Source organism: Thalassophryne amazonica, chromosome 13 (genome assembly GCF_902500255.1).
Source record: "Thalassophryne amazonica chromosome 13, fThaAma1.1, whole genome shotgun sequence".
NCBI lineage: Eukaryota > Metazoa > Chordata > Actinopteri > Batrachoidiformes > Batrachoididae > Thalassophryne > Thalassophryne amazonica.
Genome location: NC_047115.1, coordinates 84,889,591 through 84,909,420, shown reverse-complemented (window position 1 = coordinate 84,909,420; position 19,830 = coordinate 84,889,591). Strand labels below are relative to the sequence as shown.

At 44.8% G+C, this 19,830-nt stretch overlaps 1 protein-coding gene across 1 annotated transcript in view; it reads left to right on the top strand.

The window, feature by feature from the left end:
• slc18a2 (solute carrier family 18 member 2) overlaps positions 1 to 19,830 on the top strand; it is a 204,763-nt gene that overhangs the window by 71,831 nt on the left and 113,102 nt on the right. Inside the window, exons 5-8 of the mRNA XM_034185176.1 lie at positions 836 to 928; positions 7,560 to 7,649; positions 9,566 to 9,609; positions 10,214 to 10,274. Of these exons, the coding sequence (XP_034041067.1) occupies positions 836 to 928; positions 7,560 to 7,649; positions 9,566 to 9,609; positions 10,214 to 10,274 (288 nt within the window). The remainder of the gene's footprint in view (positions 1 to 835; positions 929 to 7,559; positions 7,650 to 9,565; positions 9,610 to 10,213; positions 10,275 to 19,830) is intronic.

Sequence of the window (19,830 nt, the reverse complement as noted above, 5' to 3'; positions counted from 1 at the left end):
CGTCCACCGAGTTGATGTGTTCTGTAAAGTCCTCAACTTCCTGTTGCTTGATTTTAACCCATGTGTCATCAACATATCTGAACCAGTGACTGGGAGAGATGCCGTGAAAGACATCAAGGCTGTCTTCTCCACTCGCTCCATGTACAGATTGGCCACAATGGGGGATACCGGAGACCCCATCGCACAACCATGAATCTGCCTGTAGTAATTCCCCCTAAACAGGAAATACGTGGTGTTAAGACAGATCTCCAAGAGTGGTCTGGTGTGAGTTTGGACCTTTCAAGTAGAGACACATCCTCCAGCAGTCTCTGCCTCACAGCTGAGACGGCCTCAGCGGTGGGGATGCAGGTGAACAACGAAGTCACATCAAATGACACGATTGTTTCATCTGCCTCCAGCTGCAGGTCCTTGATCTTGTTCACAAAATCTTGTGTGTTCTCCACATGGTGGTCTGAGTTACCCACTAGAGGAGCCACAGTCTACTCTCTTAGACTTTCCTCTGAAAATGTGTTAAGTACTGGAAAAATGTAATTGTTTCTTTGACTTATAAACATTTGACTTGGCTTAAAAAAAACCCTGTGGAATATGTGTAATGATCAGTCCACTTGTGTATCTCACGTGTTTTTACAACTGCATGCTCTTTTCTCTTATTAATGTGATATTATTGTGTTGCTCTGACATTTCTGTCTCTGTGGTAATGTATTTCAGTTTTATAATTTTGTAATTATTGCATTTGTTTGCAGAAGGTTTGTTTAACTATCTTGTCTGTTCCAGTCAACATCCATATTCATCGTGTTTGCACTGCGCAGTGTTGACATTGTACTTCTTCTTCTAGGCATGGGAATGCTTGCCAGTGTGTACACTGATGATGAAGAGAGAGGCCAAGCCATCGGAATTGCCCTGGGAGGTCTTGCAATGGGAGTACTAGGTACCTACACTCATCACTCACTGATCTTCAACCGCTTACCTGGGATCGGGTTGCGGGGGCAACAGCTCTAGCAAGGGGAACCCAGACTTCCCTTTCCTGGGCCACATTAACCACCTCTTGCTGGTGGATCCCAAGGTGTTCCCAGGCCAGTGTGGGGATATAATCTCTCCACCTAGTCCTGGGTCTTCCCCAGGGTTTTCTCCCAGATAGATGTGCCTGGAACACCCTAGGGAGGCACCCAGGGGCATTCTTACCGCATGCCAGAATCAACTCAGCTGGCTCCTTTCAATGCAAAGAAGCAGCGGCTCTACTCCAAGTTCCCCACGGAAGACCGAACTTCTCACTCTATCTTTAAGGGAGACACCAGTCACCCTCCTAAGGAAGCCCATATCAGCCATTTGTACCCGCGATGTAGTTCTTTTCGGTCATTACCCAACCCTCATGACCATAGGTGAGAGTAGGAACAATGATTGACCAGTAGATCAAGAGCTTCGCCTTTTGGTCACATCAGTACAGTAGAGCGAATGGAACACCGCCCTTGCTGCGCAATTCTCTGGCCATCTCACGCTCACATTGTCTCCTCACTCTTGAACAAGACCGCGAGGTACTTGAACTCCTTCACATAGGGCAGAACCAGATTCCCTACCCAGAGCAGCAATACTTTAGTTTTCTCTGAAACCATGGCCTCAGATTTAGAGGTGCTGATCTCATCCCACGCTTCACACTTGGCTGGCAAACCGTCCAGTGGAGTGTTGGAGGTCTCAGGCCGATGAAAGCCTCCACCGACTATTCCTCGATATCCTGTCCATGAATATCACAAACAGGATTGGTGACAAGGCGCAGCCCTGGCGGAGGCCAACCCCACTGGAAACGAGTCCGACTTACTGCCGAGCACCCAAACACAGCTCTCGCTTTGTGAGTACAGAGATTTGATGGCCCTGAGAAGGGACCCCCTCACTCCATACTCCTGCAGCACCTCCTACAGTATCTCATGGGTGAGTAGTGTGATGCTCCTGTAGTTGGAACACACTCTCTGGTCCCCCTTTTTAAATATGGGGACCACCACCCTAGTTTGCCACTCCCTAGGTACTGTCCCAGTCCTCAACGCAATGTTGAAGATACAGCTCATCCAAGACAGTCCCTCCACACCCAGAGCCTTCAGCATTTCTGGATGTATCTCATCAACCTCCGGGGTCTTTCCGCTGCGGAGTTGTTTGACTACCTCAGTTACTTCCACCAGGAAAATTGATGAAAATCCTCCATCAGCTTCCAGCTCTGCCCCTACTATAGAGCGTGCTGCGGTCTGATGCAGGAGTTCCTTCCAAAGAGTTCCTTCCAGCACCAGATTACATCCTCAGTTGAGGTCAACAGAGTCCCATCCATAAGCCCCTTTCACACCGACACAAACATAGAGTAGTGCTTTGTTGCTTTTAGAGTACACCTGAAATGTGCACGTACTCTGCATTTTTCCTGCGTATCAAGAGAGAGATGGAGGGAGAGAGAGTGTGCTGTCTCTCTGTCTGCTTTTTTTTCGAGACCTGTTGTTTGTGTTCTCTGGATTTCAAAAGAAATCCATTTTATGAATTGAAAGAATGTAACCATGTTTTCTGATGTGCATTTTTATGGATGGATCCCTGCCAGCTCATCCACACACGTCGGGCTGTGTGGATCATTTATCACAGACTCTCACACGTTACCTCACACGCGCTGCGTGGATCAAACCTGTTCACACGTGAATCTGAAACCTTTTCACACTTGAAGTCACGCTTCTGTAAACTGCTGCCTGCCTGCTGCCTGAGCGAAGTGTACACAAACCGAAGCACAGTTCACTCTGATCACCATGTCAGCCCTCAGCAGCAGCTCTAAAGCCCCTTTCACACCAGACCTGCTTCAAATTGCTTCCTGTGGCATCATGACAAAGCAGGAATATCTGCGTCAGGTGTGCACAGCGGGGGGCAGAGAGGAGGTGAGAACGCAGCCTGCAGGTTCTCTGCACAGAGAAATCAAAGTGCACAGTTTGGCAGCAGCCAGACTGTGCACTTTGATTTCTCTTCTAGTTTATATTTGTTCTTGTGCTGAGCTGCAGGTCTGCGCTCTGAGTTCTGTTATAGTTTATCTTTTCCTCCTTTGACCGTGAGATGCGCGCGCGTGAGCATGAACAAACCGTCCATGAGTAAATGTGGAGATGTCTGGAGTTATACTTGATGTGGACATGTCCTGTCTCTGGCAATCAGTCTGTGAGCAGGACTTTAATTTCTTCCGCTTACTGCTGTGTTGGGGAGCAAAAAGTCGTCACTGATCTACTTCGGCAATCTCAACTCTTTGTCTTGTTCTGACTTTATATAATCAGGCAGATGACTTAAACGGTATCTGTGGAGTATGAGGGACTGAAGCCTGACTGGTACTCATATACTGTATGATCTCCTCCAATATCTTGCTTAAAACTCTGAGAATTGAAACAGGTCTATAATTCCCAGGATTGATCTTACTGTTTTTCTTGTAAATGGGGGTAATTTGCACAGACTTCAGGTCTGATGGAAAGCTACCTGAAAGCAATTGCAAATTTATAATATCTCTCACAGTAGCACATAAGATGAATATTTCAGACCACTCCATGATTTCTAAGTGAGAGAACTTGCATAACTGCAGGGTGTTCAAATACTTATTTTCCTCACTGTATGTGCAGATGCTCTTCACTGACTATAGCTCTGCTTTCAGCACCATCACTTCACAACCTGATCACAAAATGTTACCATTTGGGACTCAATGTCCACCTGTGCAAATGGATCCAGGATTTCCTTATCAGCAGACCACAACACAGATTGTACATACAGGCATCATGTCTCCCCCTCCTTCACATTGGACATCAGTGAACAATAGGGATTTGTGATAAGCCCTTTCTTTTCATCCTCTATACACATGACTGCAAACCATTCTGTAAGACCAACACCATCATTAAGTTTGCAGATGACACCATTGTGGTAGGCAGAATCACTAACAGTAATGAGTCAGCCTACAGAGCAGAGTTTGAGAAGCTGGAGAACTGGAGTGGGAATAACATTTTGATGCTCAACACAGTAAAGACGAAGGAGATGACTGTGGACTTTTGGAGACTGAAGCCCAATGTTCATCACCCCATCATCATCAATGGCGAGAGGGTTGTTGTTGTGCAAAGCTTCAAATACCTTGGAGTCCACATCAGCCAGGAAATGACTTGTTCCATCAATGTCATAGTGACAGCCAAGAACAGACTTGAGAGGCTTTTCTTTCTGACATGTCAAAAGAAAGCACAACTTCCACAACAGCCATAAAGAGAATTTCTATCAGCTAAAAAGTCTGTTATTACGCACAGTGTGGTATCCGGGCTGCACCTCGGACAACAGAAAGTCTTTCCTGCATATCATCAAGACAGCAGAGAAGATCCTGGTTCTCAGCTCTCCAGACTGGAGGTTAGCTACAGGACACTCTATACCCAAAAGGTCACAGCCATTGCCAGAGACACATCATAGCCTACTCACAACAAGTTCACCCTACAGTCATCAGGGGAGCTCCACAGATCACTGGATGCACACATGACCAGGCTCAAGATCAGGCATGACCAGGATCAGCTTCAGTATTCTGCAGGAATTGTTTATGTCTTATAATATATGTATGACTTGTTTTTGATGTTGTTATGTTTAAATATTAGTGTACGTTATGTAGCGCTTAAATTTTTATGTATATTTTATGGAATTACTAGGCATCTACATATTTGCTCCATCAGCATTTCATTTTACTTATACAGTGACAATGAACTGATCTCATCTCATGTCACTGGCCATTTCACTGGGTACACTTGTTAAACCGCCCATTAATCCAAATATTTAATCAGCCAATCACATAGCAGAAACTCTTTTTGTTTGTTTGTCATGGCCATGAAGATCTGCTAAAGTTCAAAGCAAGCATGACAATGGGGTAAAAAGATGATCTATGTACATGTGGCATGGTTATTGGTGCCACACAGGCTTAGGTTTTTTCACAAACTGCTGATCTACTGTGTGTTCATGCACAACCATCATCTACAGAAAGTTTATAAAAAAGAAAAGATACATCCAGGGGAAAATGACTAGACTGGCTTGAACTGACAGAAAGTAGGTAGCAGTAACTCAAATAAACACTGCACGGTATGCAAAAACATTTGTGAACACACTCTGAAGCAGATGGACAACAAGTAAGAGAAGAACACATCCAGTGCCACTTCCTGTCAGCTAACAACAGGAAACTGAAGCTACAGTTTCAACATATCTGGACAATGGGAGATTGAAAAACGTGTCTAGGTCAGATGGTTACAGTTTGTTTTAAACTGTATCACATCAGTGGTGGTTGTGTAATGGCAACTCTGTCATGGTGTCAGTTAAAATTGGCTCCAATCTCTCATGTTTCCATTATCTGAACCATGAAACATGAAGTCTGTCAATGCCTTTCTGAAAGCCAAATGATATCCAACCCAGTAATAACAAGATGTACCTAAAGACCAGTGAGTGTGGTTTGGTTTATTATCATAAGTCAATGCAGATTAAGTTTTGGATTTATGTGGAGAATAGATAAGGTACACAGCTTGTAAAAAACAAAATAATGAAAAAAAAGTGTACACAGTTAGGGATGGGGCCGAGCTGATCCAATATCGAAATTGGATTCCGATACAAACGTAATTCATGGATCAGAAATTTCAGATACAACCTGCGGAGCTTCTTGATCCAGGAGCTGTCTGAGGGTTTGCCAAAACATCTCCGTAAGTGCTGCTTGCTGCTCTGCTTGCTGGCTGCAGAGTTGGTGGGGGGGGGTGCATGTCTGAATGGAGCTGTGTCTCACTGAGAATGAGGATGTAATGAGAAACGCTGCCTCCAGGTTGTAGCCAGCAAGCAGTTGAGTATTGAGGAGCACTGCATGGCTGCTGAAACACCGCAAAGCAAGACAGAAATGTGCAATGTTTGCAAAGCCGTTGTATCGAGAGGCAGAAGCTCCATCATGACCTACAATACAGTGAACAAAATCAAACATTTGAAAAAGCACCACATGATTAATGATATGAGATAAAAACATACTTTTTTTTTACTGAAAAGTTAACTCCGCGGACATTCGATCCACCGTCGGCCATCTTTGTACTCCTCATAGAAGCCGTGTGATGATGTGCACAATGTGAGTGTCTAATCGGAATTGGTTCACCATCACATGGTTTTCCAAAATCTAATCATAGGGCAGATTCACCTCACGTGAAAAGCCAAAGAACATTTTCAGAAGTGCCATTACGCACAGCGGACGGAGAGCCTTGCATGACAATCTCACGTGCTCAAACAAAGAGTGTGTAACTATCAGGATTGCTCCACTAGTTTGCATTTGAATGTTACTGGATTACTCTGTGGCACTGTCCCTCTGGGGTAAAGCACTGTTTACCATATCAATGAGTTGAGGGAGAGGGGCCGCTCCTCACACTGGAGCATAAACGCACAGGCCATTTTGTATATATTGTTCAAAATGTGCATTTGTGTTTAATGTTTGAACCTTTTGTTGTACAGTCTTTCACACAAGACCTCAAATTACCTTTATAAAGTGTCAAAACAGTTGTTTATTATAGTTTTCTGTGTGTTTTGAATAAATGTGTGTGGAAAATTATTTTTCGCTTTATTTTTCCTTTGATATTTTTGATTGTAAACCTTTATTACACTTATAAAACACAACATAAGCATATATATTATGAAAGAACAGGTTGTCCTGAAAAAAGAGACATAAAACTTGATTGTGGGATGCAGGGAGAGCTGTTAACAGCCATAATAAAACATTTATGCCAGGTGAGTGAACTGTCCAAAAAATGCCCTCAGACCCCAGAGGGTTAAAGAGCACAAAGATTTTTTAACCGGAAGCAAAAAGACTAAAGGAGCCAGGGTGCGAAGATTTACTGAGACTGATTCTAAATATGAGTAAATGAAGTTATTTATTTTGGGTTTTTTTTTTTTTTTTTTTTTGCATTTTGGAAATTTGGAAATGCACTCTGTCCTGAAAAGGGTACATGGTGGATGTGCAATCTGATGTTCAAGAAACCTAATTAATTCACCAAAACATTAGATCTGGATTTGCATCTTAGATGTACCTTCTGGCAAATTGTAGATGAACTTTCAGGTCTTCTTTTCCAGAAAATCCCCCTTTATACCATTTCATCATGAAGCCGTATAACTGTAGATACAAAATATCCTCATAGAAAGTCAACGACAATGATTAACGCAAACAGAGCTCCGGTATCGGAATTTTATCGGTATCGGCAAATATCCAAATTCAGGTATCGGGATCAGATCGATAGTGAAAAAATGTGGATTGTGCATCCCAATACACAATGTACTGCTTAAAGAGAAGTGGTTTTCGGGCTCTGCAGTATAGTTTTGTTTGGAGGAAAAAGCAAAAAGTGAATGGATCCCACAAATATAGTGGAATCCTTTTATGTTCACAGTAGTTTTAATGCGACAGCTCCAGTGACCTTTGTTGCCAATGTCACCACTTTGGGATTGACACTGTAACATAAACAGCAGATAGTAGGGGTTCTTTAGGATCTCTAAAATTTAATGTCTTTACCACTAATAACCCAGTGTATCTTCCACAGTTGGCCCCCCATTTGGCAGTGTGATGTATGACTTTGTTGGGAAGACTGCTCCATTCCTTCTTCTGGCTTTCCTGGCTGTGTTTGATGGAGGTACAGTTACATGTTTTCAAAGACATAAGTCAGAAATGGTCTGTGGAATAAGATAAGCATTAATCACTGTTACATTTCTCATCTGTTTGATTATGAAGAGAGACTTCCACTTGAATTTCTGCATGTAGAACAACCCCAATTATTATTTGGGGCAAATTATTATTTGGGTTAATAGGGTTCTAATAAGGAATAGTTTGCACCACCTGTCATGCTTCGTTTTCATGTTATAGGGTAACATATGTCACATGTCATAGAATCCAATGGATGTTGGCCTTGTTTGAACTTTACTTTGGAGACCAAACATTCAACACAGTCAAAACTATTCAATTTATTAATCCTTTTATTTCAACCAATAATTTGCATCATTTTTTACTGAAATTGGCGCAAGTTTATTCCATCATAGATAGTCCAAACTATACCTTTTTGGAATCCTTATGATCAGACAAACAATCTGATATAGTTTTCAACATGATTGGAGCATTTTGTAAGGTTTGACCTCTGTGTAATTCTTTATTGACCCCTACCTCGGTACAGCTACCACCCTGGGATGGCTATCATACATTTTTGTGTAGGCCATGATACACTGAGGCTGGATTCTAAGTGTCGTTTCTTCCCTTTAAGTGGTACCAATTAGGTCAAAATTAATGACTGGCTCATGGACTAGAGGAAGATACAGAGGACAGGGTGAGATGGAAATAATTGATCTGCTGTGGCGACTCCTAACGGGAGCAGCTGAAAGAAGGAGAAGAAGATATCAATTAGTCATTCAGACTTCAGAAGTAATTTCATCAGGCAGGTCTAGGAGCATGCATGGGTGTCGTGTTGAGGCAGCCACTACATGATGTAACTGCACTGGGACCTGGACGGCATCCACCCAGACAGAAACAGTCCATCCCCACCTCTCAAAAGTAACTATATATCTGCCAAGTGAAAACTGGGCATTCAATGAGCTTCCTTCAGATTCTGGGGTTTTTAACACCTGAGCTCTGGACAGTGCCAACAGAAATGTGCCACATGGCCAATTTGCCATAGCTGATGCTTTCACACAGTGAAAATAATACTCCTTATCTTAATCTCCGCAAGTCACCATTCATTTGACACATAGTCATTCCAGCGGTACCCAAGGATCTTCCAAAGTCACTTAATATCAAAGACATCTAGTCATTACTTCAGGCCAGTGGTTAGCATCCAGGTCTCACAACCATACATTAAGACAAAAAGAACCAGGATCCTGAAGACATGAATCTTCATCCTCCTTCAAAGATGTTGGCATTGCCATGGAAACAGGTACTTGCAAATAACTCTAATAACTCATGACTCCATATGTTTTTCATAGGCGTCTTTCAGTCTCAATGGCTGAGGATCCAGAGGCATGAATTTCACTGCTGTGAGAAGTGAATCTCTCGATAGGTGCAACTCTTTGATCACGTACAGATACACTGGAGATGGTCAAGTCCAGGAGGTCATTGAAAGCCTGGATGTGTTTTGATCCAGGACAGTCACAAACCCAGACACTCCATTCCTCATTCAAGTGCTCAAGTGCTGCAGTCAGGATATTCATGAAGCAAAGGTCACAGCATCATCTGTGAAGTCAAGGTCACTAAACCTTTACTACGGTAAAGGCATCTAACACAACCTGATTCTGCTTAGTGTCAGTATTCACTGTGATAAATTCACCCCTCCTCTGTGCTGACTGTAAGTGTGTATAGGTTGGCTATGATGTCCAGCAACTTCTTGGAGATCTTACACATTGTCAGGATGTGCCAGAATCAGTCAAATCTAACACTTTGAAAACATCAAAATAATTGCAAAGAGGCAGTGCCAATATTTGCATTTGTTTTCAGTAAGTACTTGCAGAGTAAGGATGTGATTGATTGCTAACTTAAAAACTATTGTTTTCTTATGGTTCTTTACAGCTCTGCAGTTATTTGTTCTTCAGCCCACCAAGGTGGAACCCGAGGTGAGTTTGTTTGCTTCGGTAATTCATTTCCTGTCGGCTCTCCTGTTTCATTAATGTGACCTTTACATATAGCTGTACAACATTCTGGACTATTTTACAGCTTCTTTTAATTATTAACTTCATAAACACTGATGTTATGAGACAGAGATACAGGAGGAGGTCCGGAAGACATTTGGCAGAGTTTTTTAATGATTGCAGTCCTGCAGCTGTGGAAAGTGATTCAGAGTAAAATTACATTCACAAAGACAAGCACACACGGTATCTGGGTTCTTGTAGCAAAGATATGTCAGCTAATGATATGGATCTGGGTCAGGGGAGCGTTACTGCCACAAGTGGAGGAGTTCAAGTCTCTCATTGGTCTTGTCTTGTTCATGAAGAAATGATTTTCAGTCAGAGGGTGTGTTCTTAACACCTGAAGGCCCATCAGTCAGGATCAGTGCAAAGATTACAGCTTAATAATTTAATACACAGCTGTATATACACTCTGGCACTGTGTGCAACCATTCGGACTGAAGATCTGCTGTGAATTCTAAACCTGAGGTGTGGGTGACAGCTCTGACCTTTGCAAAATTCACACTTGTAATCATGCTATTGTGGTTCGCAGAGTCAGAAGGGAACGCCGCTGCTAACGCTCATGAGGGATCCATACATTCTGATCGCAGCTGGTAAGAAAAGATCAATAGTGCTGTAACGCTGAAGAAATTTACTGTCACACTTTGCAGAGTGGTGGTGCATGTGCCATTTTTATTCCATCCGGTCACTGATGATCGCCACTTTGTGCCAAAGAGAGTGAAAACGTTTGAGGTGACTGGGTGGAGTGAAAACCAGCAGGCTCTGCTTTGCACATGGTTGGCCATCCACAAGTTACAGCACACAATATCACCTCTTAATGCAGCTCCATCCTGTTGGTTTGTGATGTTCATGTCGTGTTGGCACCTGCCCAATCACTGCTGCACAGCATAACTGTCGGTGTGACATCAAATTATAATGAGCTGGATGGATTTACACTCAACAAAAATATAAACGCAACACTTTTGTTTTTGCTCCCATTTTGTATGAGATGAACTCAAAGATCTAAAACTTTTTCCACATACACAATATCACCATTTCCCTCAAATATTGTTCACAAACCAGTCTAAATCTGTGATAGTGAGCACTTCTCCTTTGCTGAGATAATCCATCCCACCTCACAGGTGTGCCATACCAAGATGCTGATTAGACACCATGATTAGTGCACAGGTGTGCCTTAGACTGCCCACAATAAAAGGCCACTCTGAAAGGTGCAGTTTTATCACACAGCACAATGCCATAGATGTCACAAGATTTGAGGGAGCGTGCAATTGGCATGCTGACAGCAGGAATGTCAACCAGAGCTGTTGCTCGTGTATTGAATGTTCATTTCTCTACCATAAGCCGTCTCCAAAGGCGTTTCAGAGAATTTGGCAGTACATCCAACCAGCCTCACAACCGCAGACCACGTGTAACCACCACACCAGGACCTCCACATCCAGCATGTTCACCTCCAAGATCGTCTGAGACCAGCCACTCGGACAGCTGCTGAAACAGTCGGTTTGCATAACCAAAACAGTGACGCGAAGTCAGCCAAGTGCCATTCCACAGTTCCTGCTGAAGCTCCTCAGGACGCTCCTGCAGGTGTTCCACCTGCTGTTGTGACCAATGAGCGGGAGAACGAGTCTGAGCCAGAGGAACCAGAGGAGCGAGAGGAGACTCACGTGCAGCCAGACATCTCTGCACCTCCTCCAGTCCGGTGGAGGAAGAAGCGTGCCCACAATTAAACCCTGCTGCACCGCATTCAGTTTGATTGCTGACACCATGTCGGCTAAAAGTCTCATTTCAGTGCTCTTCAGCGCGCTCCTGCAGGTGTTCCACCTGCTGCATGTGCCTGATGTTTGGGAAAATGCACGAGACGAGAGCCGCATGAAGCCACACATCTGCTCTGTCCGTCTCCTCCTCTTCCTCTCTGCACACTCCATGGCACGGAGCCCAGCTACGCATGCGTCCAAAGTTCTTCTGAAAAATTGGAGCAATCTGAAGTTAGCAACGGTTGGATGAATATGGTGTGTGTGGAAACAATTCACCTCATTCACAACATGACAGAACTTGATGGGCTGTTACGCGCAATAGCGCGCAACAGTGCGAAACAACGGAACATTATTCTTGACCGTGCGTAATTGTTCCTAATAATTCTCCAGCAACACGTGTCATTAATCGTAACACGCGGTAACAGGTTGCAGCAGTTCCTGAGGACACCTAGACGCCTCTGCCCCGAATCATCACATTTGTAATCAGCAGCCAAGAATGTGTGCTTCGGCATCCGTGATGTGTCGTCGTTATGTGTAAATGCAGCATTTCCTGAAACAATAGACTGCATATATACTGGGCAAAGCCCATAGATTTTTGATAGAGACCCAGAGCAGCTGATATGATGCCCACGTCTGTGCATCACCAAGTTGGCAGCGCTGACTCTGGCTACATCATGATGACCCCTAAATGATAAAGAGGTGGAGCGTGTGTGAGTTACTGAGTTGCGTGATGATAGAAGCTTGAACATGCCCCTATTTTCAAGTCTGAACGTAACAGATCAGGTTACCTATAGCTGCTAAATGTGCTAATGCCATTAGCGTGCAACATTTCAATATTTCTGCTCTAAAGTTGGCCATTTTAACATGGACTTGAATGGGAACAAGTGGCCAGTCAAGGAACTACAACTTTTTCCTCTTGAGCCCACTAAAGCTTACCTCTTGCCTGAAACTGAATGAGGTTGATTTTTGTGGGTACAATGGACAGTTTTCAAGTTGCACTGCCAAGACTTCTGGTTAGCGAGCTCTCGCGCACGTGTTTGGCGTCATTAGAAACAACAGATTGTTATGACACCTCGCGGCTAACCGATCGGTTGTTATGGGCCAGTTACATTGTGTGTTCTCCAAAAAAGCAAAAATTAAAAAGCGGAACATTGAGTCTGAGCAAAAAACAGAAGAGTGATGGACGTCTGCTGAGGGGCTTCTTTTAGAGACTGTTCATCAGTGTGGCCCCGCATGAGGGGAGTGCTGATCTGTTGTTAGGATGCCTTGTGGAGCGGCTGACTGATCGAAGATGAACGCCGGTTTAAACGATGTCTCTGAAAATCGACATAAGTCCAGATTTCTTGTTTCGTTTTGGCTTTGATGTCCTTCGTTAGTGCTGTGTGACCGGGGCTTTACATTCATTGCTAGGAAAGTTCAATGACCAAAATACCAACATTCAGGGCACAATGAACATGTTTTCACTATTATTTGATTTCTTTGTGCGACTGGCATCGTATTAAGCATTCATAAGGCTATTCCTACCACCACACAACTCCAAACAGCGACCAGAAAGTTTCTTGACAGTTCTTGTTGAACTGAAGCGCGTCTCCCTAACCGGATAGAGTTGTGATGTCATCCAGCATGTGTGTGGTGCTGCTGTATCACAACTTGAAAAACCCCATTAGCAACATTTGTGTGCATGTTTAAATACACATTTTTTTAAACACACATTTCAAAGCCTGACTATCATAACAACACCAGAACCATCTCAGTTTGGGGCACAAAGTGGGATATCTGGTCACCCTACCAAGAGCACAAGCACAAACACATTTCTGAAGTGAAGATGAAACTGAAACCATATTTTAAGAGGCAAGTACAGCAGGATTATCTGTGTACAGATACAGGGACACAGGGAAAGATGACAATAATAAGGGTGGTAAAGAGGTAAATAAACACAACTGAGCTTCTAAATGACACCAAGTTGTATGAGGATCTTTTAACCAGTAAATGTGTTTGAATGTGAGCTGCCCAGTAATGGAATATCAAATTAGGTAAAGACACACCTCCACTGAGCCAACAGTTTTGTAATAATGATTTGTACTCTTAGAATTTTACCTTCCCATATAATGGGGAAATCATTTGATCGACAGATTTAAAAAAGGCTTTGGGTAAGAACACAGGAAAGGTATAAAAACCTTGGTAAAACATTCTTTATTACTATATTAATCCTACCTAAAAGAGACACTGGTAAATTAGTCTTTTAAAAGCTGACCTTATGTTGAACAAAAGGAATCAAATTTGTAGCCTGTAGAGCCTGAGGTGAACAAGCTACATTCACTCCCAAGTACTTAAAACCAGAATGAGTCAGATGGAAATGAAGCTCAGTTTGTCTGAGCCACTGTGCAGCTACATTTATAGGCAAGCATTCACTTTTTTGCATGTTAAGCCTATATCCAGAAAAATAACTAAATTTTTGGCGTAATACGAGGTCTGTTAGAAAAGTATCGGACCTTTTTATTTTTTGCAATAACCTTATGGATTTGAATCATGTGTGATTGCATCAGCCAAGCTTGAACCTTCGTGAACATGCGTGAGTTTTTTCACGCCTATCGGTTGCGTCATTCGTCTGTGAGCAGGCTTTGAGTGAGCACTGGGCCTCCCCCCTCGTCGGATTTTCATTGTGAGGAAAATGTCTGAATGGCTGAAGCAGTGCTGCATCAAATTTTTCCAGAAACTGTGAGAGACAGCCAGGTGGACACCATTCAGAAAATTCAGATGGCTTTTAGGGACGATTTTATGAGCATCACACAGGTTAAGGAGTGGTACAGCCAGTTTAAAGACGGCGCATGATGGCTGAGGGTACGCCGCGCTCCGAGTGGCGATCGACAGGCTGAAAGGACCAGATCATTTCCAAACTGAATGCTGTGTTGATCCAGGACGTCATCTGACTACCAGAGAAATGGCAGAAAAGGTGGACATAGCACTTTTCCGGCACATTCCACTGTTAAAGGAGATTTTGTCATGAAAACAGGAGCGGAGGAATTCGCCACGGAGCCGCTAATGGCGCGGAACGAAAGCACCTCCATGTTGGTCTCACAGGACATGTTGTGACATGCTCAGCTCTTCGACAATTTCTCGGATACTCACTCGACTGAAAAGCCACCCAAAGCCGTCTGAATGTTCCGAATGGTGGAAGAGCTGGGCATGTCCCGTGAGACTTCTAACACGGAGGTGCTTTTTGTTCTGCGCCATTAGCGGCTCCGTCCTGACGCGCAAATTCCGCCGCACGTCTTTCATTATAAATCTCGTGTAACAGTGTAATGTGCCGAAAAAGTGCTATGTCCACCTCTCTTGCCATTTCTCTGATAGTCAGACGACGTCCCGGATCAACACAGCCTTCACTTTGGAAATGATCTGGTCGTTTCAGCCTGTCGATGGCCTCAGCTGCTGTGGGCCATCTTTAATCCGGTTGTAATGCTCCTTAATCTGTGTGATGCCCATAAGATCTTCACCGAAAGCCATCTGAAGCTTCTGAATGGTTTCCACCTGGCTGTCTCTCACAGTTTCTGAAATTTAAATTTAAATTTTGATGCAGCAAAGCGGCAGTCGCTCGGCCATTTTCCTGACAATGAAAATCTGCCAAGGGGGTTGGACCACTCCTCCCACAAAGCGTGCTTACAGGCGAATGACGCAACCGACAGGCGTGAAAAAACTCACGCATGCGCACGAAGGTTCAAGCTTGGCTGATGCAATCACACGTGATTCAAATCCATATGGTTTTTGCAAAAAATAAAAAGGTCCTTTACTTTTCTAACAGACCTTGTAGATGTTAAATGACTAGTTGGATTTGTGACATATAAAGTAAATTTTCCGCTTACAGAACAACCCTATGTGCTGTACTCCCACGAGTCAAGCCCTGGAACAAGGAAGAGGTTCTAAAACTTACTAATAGTGGCTCTATTGCTAAAGCAAAAATTAAAGGGGAGAGGGGGCAACCACTTCAAGGTTGGTGATGGTCTACTGCAGGGGTGGCCAAGTTTGGTCCTCGAGAGCCACTTTCCTGACACTCTTAGTTGTCTCCCTGCTCCAACACACCTGAATCCAATGAAAGACTCATTAGCAGACTTTTAATGAGCCTTTCATTGGATTCAGGTGTGGGCAGGGAGACAACTAAGAGTGTCAGGAAGGTGGCTCTCGAGGACCGAACTTGGCCACCCCTGGTCTAGTGGTTAAGTGTTGGGCTTGAGACCTCGGTTCAAAACCTAGCCTGACCGGAAAATCACTAAAGGCCCTTGGGCAAGGTCCTTAATCCCCAAGTTGCTCCTGGTAGGTAGTAATAGAGTATGTATATTAAAAAAAATGCTTTCCTTTGACAAAACCAGTCTGTCCATTTTTATTGTATAATAGAAGGAAGGATTCCATGTATACAGGACACTAACAGTTTGGTCAAAATGTCCACATCCTCATTAAGAAGGCTAATAGGTCTATAAGAAGCACAGAAAGTCAATCATCAATCAATTTTATTTATATAGCACCAAATCACAACAAACAGTTGCCCCAGGCGCTTTATATTGTAAGGCAAGGCCATACAATAATTACGTAAAAACCCCAACGGTCAAAATGACCCCCTGTGAGCAAGTCAGATCTTTTCCTTCCTTAAGCAGGAATGAAATGGAGGCCAGTCTCAGCATTGTTGCAAGAGAACCCTGTTCCAATGAATCATCAAACACTGACAAACGTAATAGGGCTAATTTCATATGAAACATCATAAAAATCAGAAGGGAATCCATCAGGGCCAGGATTTGCCTGATTGTAAGGATTTAATCGAGGAAAAATCTCTTCCTGATTAAGGGGAGCATCAACTTCTACTACTTTTAAAGTATCAACTGCAGGACTTTGTAGGTCATCAAGGAATTTCTGCATATTTTGAAAGTTGGGAGGATATTTTCAAAGTTGGGAGGTAACTCTGATGTGTAAGCGTGATGTGTAAATGATTTACAGGCACATTTAATTTCAGCATGGAGCATGGTGTTGTGGTTAGAGGTCCGGATGGGACCGGACCGGATCAGGCGATGCACTCAAATGCTGGGAGCAAGGACGAGACAGGAGTGAACGAAAAGTGATTTATTTACAATGATGGATTAACAAAGGATTTAATAGTACTGAAGCTGGAGCTGGTGCCTGCAAAGCCGAGACAGGGCCAGCTTGCAGAGGTGGAAAGCCGGAAGCCTCCCTAGGGAGGTGTTTCAGACACATCCACCTGCAAGGAGACCCCGGGGAAAACCCAGGACTAGGTGGAGAGATTATATCTCCACAGTGGCTTGGGAACACCCGGTCAGAGGTGTTCCCAGTCAGAAGTGGTCAGTGTGGCCCGGGAAAAGGGAAGTCTGGGGTCCCCTACTGGAGCTGTTGCCCCGTGACCAAATCCCACAAAAGTGGTTGAAGATAATGATTGAATTTAGTTGGGTCAGATGTTAAAGTACCTGATGTGTTTATTTGTACAATTTGGTGGGTGGCAATATAACGCCTGAGTTGGTGGGCCAGTAAGCGATTAGCTTTATCACCATTTTCATAATAGTTACCATGAGACTGTAGTAACAACCACTCAGCTTCCCTCCTTGAGATCAAGTCCAACTCTAGTTGCAAGTCAAGACATTGCTAATGGTCCTTTTACACATAACATGATTTAGGCCGAATGGCGCACGAAGGAGGATTCGAATGGCACTCATGAAAGTTTGGAGCTGCCTCAAACGCCTCATACAGAATTCGCTACATCCGTTCAGCCACAGCACATGCACACTACATTCACTTGTCGCTCACACCAAAAGCCCATTTGAACAGTGGCCAAGATGAGGACGCAGTGCCATCTGATCGTGGTCACAACATTTGCACGGCATGTCATACCCAAGTCGGACAAATCGGTCTGCGGTCAAGGGACTGTATGAAATCATCAGCCACATCGAACCCTGCCCGAATGCCACAGTCGAGCCAGCCTTCACACCAGCGGCCGAATGACGGCAAATGGCGGATGAGTGCCCATTCAACCCACTCTCAGCCAGAGTCCAGATGCCACCCACAAACATCCAACACCACTCATGGGGCACTTAGAAAATGCGGGGACATTTGCATGGCCAGCACGAATGTAGAGCACAGGGCATCACTTTCGAACTGCAGTCAAGGTGTTCAAAAGCTCAAAGGGCGGTCAGTGTCATGTCTGCCCCTGAGCAACACAAATGATGTGTGAATGTGCTGTTCCCCACCCCCAGTGATATGAATGGCAAGTGTGAGTGTGTTGTACCCCCCCCCCCACACACACACAGCACAACCCTACATTGTAGAGGTGCGACTGAGGTGGCGAAGGCTTGATTGGTGGCCGCAGTGCAGTGTGATCGCTGTCAAGTGCACTGCACACATCTGGACAGCTGTCATGTCCATGATGGAACAACTGACAGCTATGGAACACCCATCACGGCATATCCAGCATGATCCACTGGAGGTGGAATCACTGGCCAGCAGCATGCCCACAGCACCACAACAGAGATAAAAATAAAAACCCAGTTGCTCCAGCTACGTGTCACATGACACGTGAGCACAATGTCCACACAGTCCGTCTGTCATGTGACAGCCTGACTGACAGACAATGTGGGCAGCTCATTTGCCCCACATCCTGGAGCTGTGAGGCCATTCATGTTAGCACTTTGCTGCTCTGGACAGGTGGGCATGTCACTCGTTGGTGTTGTAATGCCCGTATTGACAGGGGAACATGGTTGACATGTGATCACGTCGTAGGTTGGATGTCATTCGAAATCAAGCAGGGAGCTGACCACGGCCCATGGCTGCTCCACATCGCAGCCGCTGCATCAGCACAATGCAAAGCTTGGGAGCAGATATTGTCACATGTGCTCCAATCACCCATGTGCAAGGCACGGTGGCACGCGTGAGTAAACGATGATGATATGGGGAAAAATAAAAACAAACTAGATCACCTTTGGATCACCCCAACCACGTCTCAGTGTGCATGCCGATGACCATGCAGAGCTGCAGCTGACCACTGTGTCACAGCTGGAAAACACATATCATGCCATGAAGAACATTGCCTCCCAACATGCCACTGTGACGTACATGTGTTGGCGGGCTCTCTTGACATGGTGAAAAATGAGAACGGCTCACCAGCCCACTGCACCTCATGCGACATGTGATCGCAACGTCCACATGGTCCATCCATCATGACTGACAGCGTCATTGACAGATCAGCGTGGGCAGCACATTTGCCCCACATCCTGGAGCTGTGAGCCCATCCATGTGAGCGCTTTGCTGCTCCAGACAGGTGGGCATGTCGCCGTTGAGCCGATCATCATGTTGCAGCTGACCACTGTGTCATCACTACTCACAGCTGGAGAACACATATCATGCCATGAAGAACATCACCTCTCAACATGCCACCGCGATGCGCATGTGTGGACAGGCTCTCATGACATGGTAAAAATAAAAACACATATCACCTTTGGAACACATTCAGCTGTGCCTCAGCATGCGCTGCAGACACCATAAGACATGCAGACACCATCATATTGGGCCACGTTCCGCATCAAGAGCGTAAAAGAGACAAAACACAGTAAACCAAATAAAAACAAATAGTAGATCATCTTTTAGGCAGAAAGAAAAGGAGAAAGAAATTCATAACAACTTAAATGCTTAGATAAAGAACATATTAAAAAGAATAATGATACTCTTGAACAATTACTCCGCACAAAACATGCCCTAAATGAACTCTATGAGCCAAATAGAGAAGAAAGCTAAATTTATTAAACAAAATTATTATGAGAATGGTCCTGAAGCTAAAAAAAACATCTTGCTTGAACACTCTCACTTTTCAGAGTTGGGGTCACAGGCAGTGGTGGGTTTGCAGGACAGGCTGTGGCACAGCAGTGTACTGCAGCCTCCCACGACAGTCTGCCACCTGCCGTCTCCTGCCCTGCTTTTAATGCAACACTATCTTTGCTCACTTAGGGGGTCGCACACAACAAGGGAGTGGGGGGGTGCCTCCCTGGTGCTGCCGTGGTCTTGGGGCCCAGCTCTGGGACTCGTGGGGCCCGGGTCCCGCAGTTCGTTGGGGGGGGGGGTGGTGACGGTGGGGCATGGGAGTCTGGCACGGGGGGTGGATGGCTGCTGTGAGTTTGTGGGCCACGATTTCCGTGGGGTGGGGTGTTGCATCGTTCTCGCTTAGGCGGTTCCCGACCTTGGGCTTGGTTCCAGGTGGGATCCGGGGGGGGTGGTTTGGGGGCTGGGGGTATCTGGGGATCCTGCATGCTGCTTGGGGGGCTCTCGGGTGTCAGGGGGACCTCGTGTGCTTCCTGGCCCAGGGGGTGGGTCTCGCCTCTTTCCTAGGGGCCGGGCTCCGTCCCTCGTGTGCCGG